The 8,555-nt window shown below is 45.1% G+C and overlaps 1 protein-coding gene across 1 annotated transcript in view; it reads right to left on the reverse strand.

The window, feature by feature from the left end:
- LOC128607336 (transmembrane protein 132D-like) overlaps positions 1–8,555 on the reverse strand; it is a 56,905-nt gene that overhangs the window by 7,162 nt on the left and 41,188 nt on the right. Inside the window, exon 3 of the mRNA XM_053624077.1 lies at positions 3,994–4,137. Coding sequence (XP_053480052.1) covers positions 3,994–4,137 — 144 coding nt within the window. The remainder of the gene's footprint in view (positions 1–3,993; positions 4,138–8,555) is intronic.

Genomic DNA, 8,555 nt, shown 5'->3' on the forward strand with positions numbered 1-8,555 from the left:
ATCGACCTCTGTGTGAAGTTCAGCGAGGATGGAAACGGTCCGGCTCGTTCCTTTGTTATGCGTGTGCTAATAAAAGTCATTTTCTTAAAGTTTCGCTTAAGTGTGTCATTAGTAGTGTAGGGTGTTTGGGCCATTTCAGCAGCTTGAGTGAGAAAATATGTGAGAACTCAATTTGGAAACTTCCTGGGGTAAAGGGTTGAGTCTGAACTTGCAGTGGCTTTATATATCATGCCGTGTTTGTGACCTTAATGACAGTCAGGCTTACACTTTATCCACTAGCTGTGTTGTTGTCTCTGTCTCTCATGTATGACTCACCGTAGTAGGAAACATCTCCGTTTGATCTTCTTTGTATTTAACGATGAGGTGATGGTGCACTGTATGATGAGATACGATGCTTTGATGCTGTTAGTGTTACTGTTTATTTTCAAAAGCATTTTAGCTAGTTAGAGGTACAGCTTTTACGTAGAATAAGAGGCTCTAAACCACAGCTCCTGCCCCCAATACTACTGTAACCAATAAACAGCAGTTCCTGCCCCAATGCTACTGTCACAGATCAAACCATAAGTCCCACCCCCAATGCCAAGTAACCAATCAAACCACAAGTCCCATGCCAAATTCTGTTGTAAACAATTGAAGCATAAGTCCCACCCCAAATGCCACTGTAACCAATCAGACTGCAGTTCCTGTCCCAAATACTACTGCAACCAATAAGGTCCAATTCCTACCTCAAATGCCACTGCAACCAATCGAATCATAAGTCCCTCCCCCAATGCAATGTCATCAATCAAAACATAAGTCCCACCCCCAATGACACTATAACCAATCAGACTATAAGTCCCACCCCAATGCCACTGAAACCAATCAAACCATAAGTCCCACCCCCAATGACACTATAACCAATCAGACTATAAGTCCCACCCCAATGCCACTGTAACCAATCAAACCATAAGTCCCACCCCCAATGACACTATAACCAATCAGACTATAAGTCCCACCCCAATGCCACTGTAACCAATCAAACCATAAGTCCCACCCCCAATGACACTATAACCAATCAGACTATAAGTCCCACCCCAATACCACTGTAACCAATCAAACCATAAGTCCCACCCCCAATGACACTATAACCAATCAGACTATAAGTCCCACCCCAATGCCACTGTAACCAATCAAACCATAAGTCCCACCCCCAATGCCATCAATCAAACCATAAGTCCCACCCCAATAGCACTATAACCAATCAGACCATAGTGCCCACCCCCAAAGCTACTGTTAACAAAGCTGATTTCCCTCCCCTTACCACTGTAACCAGTCTGATGCCAGTTCTCATCCCCATCACAGTTCCTGTCATATCTTAATGCCATTGTCACTAACAGCACTGCAGTAAACTCACTCTGATGAAGTTGTAACGATTTAAACAAACAAACAAACAAAAGCCGTGTAATTATATCTGAAAGCCGAGTTATTCTTGAAGCACACCCGCTGTGTTTTAGCCAGATATAGCACATGCACTCCAGCCTGTATAAACTGTAATTTTATGTTAATTGGTTGTTTGTGAAAATGAAATGTCTTGCAGCAGTAATGCGCTGGACGAGGTTTACGAGGTCACGGACGCTCTCCGTCTATGGAAACGCAACGACATTTGATGTTTTCTGATGCACCTGTTTTGGACGCGTGGTAATGTCAGTACAGAGATGTTTTAATTTGCCCGGTTTATCTAATTATCATGCCATATTCATCTGAAACGGAGGGCAATTAACTGACAGCGACGGCGTTTTCTGAAAAGTTTCAATGCAGCGGTGTTCTCGTCCGTGTTTCTGAGATCCGACTGCACAGCTTCAGGACTGGGAGTGAAATCAGATTTCAGGGATGGCGGAGCATGTTTCGTTTTACCTCGTGAAATGGCAATTACAGTCTTCCAGCAAATCAAATAAGCACTGAAGCCTGATGAGGTGGGATTTAATGCCCTCTGTCACAGCTAATTACAGTCACAGTCATTTCTAGATTTATTAGCGATTAATTTTTTTTTTTACACTGTAATGTATTATAAAGATGGATTTATACCAGATCCAGTTACTGTAGTGGAATATTATACTCGGTGTCCTGTTCTCTCCTGTGTGTGTGTGTGTGTGTGTGTGTGGGAGACTTTAAGGAGCTCTAGCTGTAAATTATCAATAAAGATATTGATAATTAATATTGATATTGCTAACTTTACACCTAATTTCGCAGCACAGAGGTTTGCCACATATATGAACCACAATTATCAGATCATCCACCCTGATTCTGTCCTAAGTTACCCTCCATAAAAGGTCCCAGATTTATCCATTTTTTCCTGCCACTTCCTTTATATGGGCGCTGTTTCCTGTTTTAGTGTGCATGCTCGTATTGTCTCCTAGCTACCAGTTCCTATCTATATTGTCTCCTAGCTACCAGGTCCATATGTACGAGTGGAGTTCAGCCCCAACACTGATCTATCTAACACGCCTGACCCAGCTAATCAATGACGTCCGAGGGTAATTATGAGCTAGAGGAGGTGTGTTAGATTTGGGATTAAAAACAGTTGAGGGAGACAGGTGCGAAAAGGCTGTAAGGAAGTAAATTCGCGCTGCATCTAAAAATCCCTCTCTCTCTTTTCTATATACAGCAGCAGATAGGGGGCAGCAGTGAGGAACTCAGACAACACCGCAAACATCATCATCATCATCATCATCATCAAGTTACCGTCAAACAGAAACCGCACATGTTGGCTTCAGTCATCATTAAACATCTTCAATTTACAATCATACATGCAGGACTGAAAGAAATACACTGTTGCATTATGGGTAATAGTATAGAAAACAAACCAGGGAATAGAACCGGTCCACTATCTGCCATCTTTCGCATACATGAGAACAGAGATGCCTGTGATTGGCTAGTGTTGCTGTGATTGACAGGGGCACAGGAATACGCCCCTCCCTCCCGATTTTGCTCGACAGACGGCGGTGACATCATCAGGATTCGAACTTCCTTCCTCCTGATGATAAGACAAGGCAAGCGCTTTTCTGTTGCTGGAGGTGAGCTCTCTAGTGAAAATTTAAAGGCGAATACGCTGGCATAACTGTGTAACGTGTGTTCGGCCATTTATACAGATGTTGAGCGTTATGGAGGAGAAACTGACGGCAGGTCAAAGACGAGGCATATACAGTACTGATATAAACGGTTGCACTGTAGGACATTACAGATCAGGTCAGTGAAACAGATCAGGGATCAGGTCAGTGAAACAGATCAGGTCAGTGAAACAGATCAGGGATAAGGTCAGTGAAACAGATCAGGGATCAGGTCAGTGAAACAGATCAGGGATCAGGTCAGTGAAACAGATCAGGTCAGTGAAACAGATCAGGGATCAGGTCAGTGAAACACTCTCACTCTTTTCTCGCTTTATCTACCTCTGTGTTTTATCTAGCCTCGCAGTTCAGAACTGGTGACTGGATTGTGTCTGAAATCTGATGGACATTTTGAAGAACTATGTTTGTGCAAGTTGAGCAGCAAGAAAAATGAAAGGTGGAGCTGGTGAAGCGAACCTGAAGTTCTATGGAAACTTCTAGATTCATTTCCTTGTTTAAATAAAACAGACGGGATCATTTCCTTCTGCGAGTTTAGGAATTTCTGAGTGTGCACGCTTCAGAAATATGAAAATTTAGATATATTTGCTTCTGTAATTGGTCTCACAGAATGAAGATTTTTACTTCACTGGGTTTACACTGACATGTTGAGTAACGCACTCGGTCACATGCTGTGTTTTGCATTTCTTATTTAAGTTACACACCAAGGAGTCTGTATTTATAGATGTGTTTTACGGTGAAGAAATATGAACGGCTTCTAGCGAGGGCCGGATGTAAGCTCTGAGGTGAATCGGGCAATCTGATGGAAGTAGCTCCCTAACACGTTTAACTGTGAAGACACAGTTGAAAAGGCTAAGCCCCGCCCCTGCTGTGCGGGTATGTACTGACTGACCTTGACCACGTCCTCGTCTGTGGATCTGCACCGCACCATGTCCGAGATGTCCGTAATCGTTCCGTCCACCGCCACCGTCACCACCTTCACCGGCACGGCCACCGTTCTCCCGTTCAACACGGCGGTGTTCAGGATCTCCGTGTCCTGCGGGAGACGACAGGCAGAGCGTGTTATTCAAACTCATCAGACTTACAGCTGAACCTCCTGATCCAGAATATCAGCATCTGCTGTTAACTCTACAGACGCGCAGAGCTGAGGGGCAATACATGCTTCACTTGAAAATTCAAGGTTAAGTAAGTGTTTAGCCCGTAGGTGTGATAAATTCACTGTCTAACCCCGGTATACTGGACATCACAATAAAATCAGCAGTGTGTGGAGATAGTAGAATATTATTTAGAGTACTGTAACTCAATTTATATGAGCAAATCAAAAAGACTAAGAGGCACACTATTTATATTCTGAGATCTTGCCAGCAATCTGGTGTGTATCAGTGCTGGGATCTATTAGAGGTGTGCTTTGGGACTGGGATCTACTAGAGGTGTGCATCAGGACTAGGACCTATTATAAGTGTACATCGGGACTGGGATCTACTAGAGGTTTACACCAGGGACTGGGATCTTCTAGAGGTGTACACCGGGGACTGGGGTCTTTTAGAGGTGTACACCGGGGACTGGGATATTGTAGAGGTGTACACCGGGGACTGGGATATTGTAGAGGTGTACACCAGGGACTGGGATCTTCTAGAGGTGTACACCGGGGACTGGGATCTTCTAGAGGTGTACACCGGGAACTGGGATATTGTAGAGGTGTACACCGGGGACTGGGATATTGTAGAGGTGTACACCGGGGACTGGGATCTTCTAGAGGTGTACACCGGGGACTGGGATCTTCTAGAGGTGTACACCGGGGACTGGGATCTTCTAGAGGTGTACACCGGGGACTGGGATCTTCTAGAAGTGTACACCAGGGACTGGGATCTTCTAGAGGTGTACATCAGGACTGGGATCTTCTAGAGGTGTACACCGGGGACTGGGATCTTCTAGAGGTGTACACCGGGGACTGGGATCTTCTAGAAGTGTACACCAGGGACTGGGATCTTCTAGAGATGTACATCAGGACTGCGATCTTCTAGAGGTGTACACCAGAGACTAGGATCTTCTAGAGATGTACATCAGGACTGGGATCCTCTAGAGGTGTACATCAGGACTGGGATCTTCTAGAGGTGTACACCAGGACTGGGATCTTCTAGAGGTGTACACCAGGACTGGGATCTTCTAGAGGTGTGCATCAGGACTGAGATCCTGTAGAATGCAACTTGAATGTCAAGCAACTGTGAGGTTTTTACTTTCATGTGAGCAAGCTATATATATATATATATATATATATATATATATATATATATATATATATATATATATATATATATATATAGTGATGTAGCTGAGGATGAGGAAGTGTGAGAGCCAGAATTAACACCATGCTGACATTTCTACATCTGGGTTTTTCCCCAGTGTTTCCAGTGTTCCCAGTGGGACGGTGGTAGTGTTCATGTTTAATTTTTTTCAAAAAGGCCACATCCGTGTTGGGTTTAAATTCAAATGACAGCTACAGACGTGGATATTCGGAGCACTAAACAGGTACAGATACGTACAGAATCGCGGCATTGCAAACAGTCCTTCTCATTTCTTCTCACACAGCGCTAATAAGAGAAAGTCCGGAAGCCCGTGCACTAACAGAGAGGTTGGAAGTGTGCGGTAGTGACCCGAGTATTGCAGTTGATCGGTAGGAAGCTGCAGGCGAGAGGAGTTCATTAGAAGAAGAACAGCACCAGTCTTTAACCTTTAAACCCGAGAGGCAGTGAAGCACACACACTGGGATAATTGAGGCCATTACAGGCACTGAGAGATCCTCCAGCCTCACTGTCCTGTCACTGACTCACACACAGGGACACGTGGGTAATGTAGTCCATTCACCTAATTAGCAGGTCCTTTTCAATTAAGCCATATCCCTGACCTTGTGTGTGTGCGCATCAGGGTCGTGTAGGTCACAGAGATCAGACCCAAACGCGTTCTCTTTCTCTTTCTCACCGTGCTTCATTTTTTTCCCCTCCGCTTTTCTGCTCTTATTACTTTTCTTTTGAAAGGCTGAGATGACAAGCTAATCTCTACAGAAAGGCTAATGACAGTCTCATCTCACAGGCACAGGAGGTTTTCTTCCTCCCGTTATTTCCATTCTGCGCCGGCCCGGCCCGGCCCGGCTCTTCCGCTCCATTCCCTCCTCAATAGATTCTCAGCAGAAAAGCCCGTAGAGGAAGGAAAAAAATATATAGAGAGAGAGAGAGCAAAATGGAGAGGGCTTGACATCTTCCCTCCTTCAATTTAATCCCATCCCGTCTCTTAAAGGTTGTCTCGGCACGACTTTTGTAATGGTGTTAAAATATCTACGCTTCTTTAATTCCGGGATTAAAACGACACAAGCCTGTAAACGTGCCTTACATTCGAGTGTGTGATGCCTTTCTTCTTTCTGTCAGGAACTAAGCTATGAGTGATTCATTCAGCTTTATTAAAACCGCACTAAGACTCAAGTGTGTGTGTGTGTGTGTGTGTGTGTGTGTGTGTGTGTACTTTTAAAGGCAGCCTATCAAATTTGTTACCAGGAAATGAAGCGAAATTGAAGTAAAACGCAAAAGGGGGGAAATAAATAAATAAATAAATAAATAAATAAATAAAACCATCTTGGCTTCCAAATAGAGTTCTGCTTAGACCCGTTTCCGATGGAGAACCGCTCGAGGGGTTTTTTTTTCACAGGTGTAGCGTCTGCACTTCCTGTCTGATTTATACTCCGTACGCGTACGCTCACATATACCGTATACGGCTTCCTGAAGGGCTTCTATCTAAAAACCTTTTCCCCCCTCCAGAGGAACAAACTGCAGAACTCTTTCATTCCCGAGCGTGCAGTACGTGACGCACAGTACACGGTTCTGCGTGGCGTGGCGTGGCATGGCGTGGCGTTCGTATAAACGTGATGAGCGAATGATGGACGGAACAGACCGGGAGCGTGCTAGCTTTCTCGTCTGATATCACTGTTAAAAAGACCGAACAGGGACGCTGGAGAAACGCCGCGAGAGCGCTTTTTCCGGAGATTAAACCCTCTAACGAGGTGATAATCATCTGCATCCGACGCCGAGGAACGTCATCGCTCACAATCATCGGCGCCGCTTTAAATCCCGACCCTTTTCTCCGGTATATTATGCGCTATAAATACTACTAAACTCTACTCGGTGTGATTATTTCAGAAATAAAACACTCTCTGCTGCTCCTCATGCGTTTTATTTCTTTTACAACGCACCGATCCGCCAACGATTACTGTTTGTATTTACATTTAACGGCAGCTATAAACAGTTGTTCCAACACCAGCTTCGCTTTTCTCTCTCTTCCTTCTGAGAAACTACGACGTGTACGCGCCGCTGTCCTGAAAACTTACAGCTTCACACCCCCCCCCCCGCCCGCCCCGCCCCCCGACACTGGAGACTCCTTCCGTAAGCGTCTGATAAATAAACACGTTCCTCCTCGTGTTTCTTCCCCTTCTGTCGAACGTGCCGGAGAACGAGTTGTTGCTATGGAAACGAAAACATATTAGCGCACTCGTATAGTGTAAACGTAGGGATTTGCAGCTGCTGTTACGGGAAATGAACGAACACGCCCCGATGAGGTGTAAAGAGACGGTATGCATCCTGATGCGAGCGTGTCGGCGGGAAGGAGCGGGAAAGAAGCGCTCGGCTTATAGTTCTCACAGAGCTCGAATCGCTCCATCAGACCACTCCTTCCTCCTCCTCCACCTCATCATCATCATCATCTAAACATCATATGGATATATATATATATGTGTGTGTGTGTGTGTGTGTGTGTCAGAGGGGTTAACAGCCTCTCAGTGGGCGGCTAAAAGGGAGCAGTAGTACATTAGCAGCGAGAGGAGTGAAGTGAGGGTGAGTTGGTAATAAGCCACAGCCAGACATCAGAGATAATGATGGGGCCTGTGCACTCTCTCGCTCTCTCTCTCTCTCTCTCTCTCTCTCTCTCTCTCTCACACACACACACACACATGTATGACGATGATGGAGGGATTTGAACAGTCCGAGTCTGCAGTAAATGGACGCAGGTTTGATCCCGGGGCTAACACGCGGCTGTATTCTCTGTGGTGAGGTCTGAAAGCTACTGATGTTATATGATGTGTGTGTGTGTGTGTGTGTGTGTGTGTGTTCTGAGGTATACACGTCCAGACATCCATGCAGCTAGTTTTACTTTGACTCGAACCAGGAGACAGAGTGTAAGACAGTTATAAATGGATTTCCAACAAGGAATCCAGCGCTGTACTTTTGATCTCGGTGTGTCTCGGCGTGTTTTCTTTTTCCTTCAGAGACTGAACAGGATTTATGATCTGCTCACCAGAATAAGAAAGAAAGAAAGAAAGAAGAAGAAGAAGAAGAAGAAAAACAAAGCAAAAAGTTTTCTGGTCCTCTGTTTCTGCTCGGCCTTCTCCGAGCCGTTCCAGCTTTGTAGATT

The sequence above is a fragment of the Ictalurus furcatus genome, chromosome 5 (genome assembly GCF_023375685.1).
Source record: "Ictalurus furcatus strain D&B chromosome 5, Billie_1.0, whole genome shotgun sequence".
NCBI lineage: Eukaryota > Metazoa > Chordata > Actinopteri > Siluriformes > Ictaluridae > Ictalurus > Ictalurus furcatus.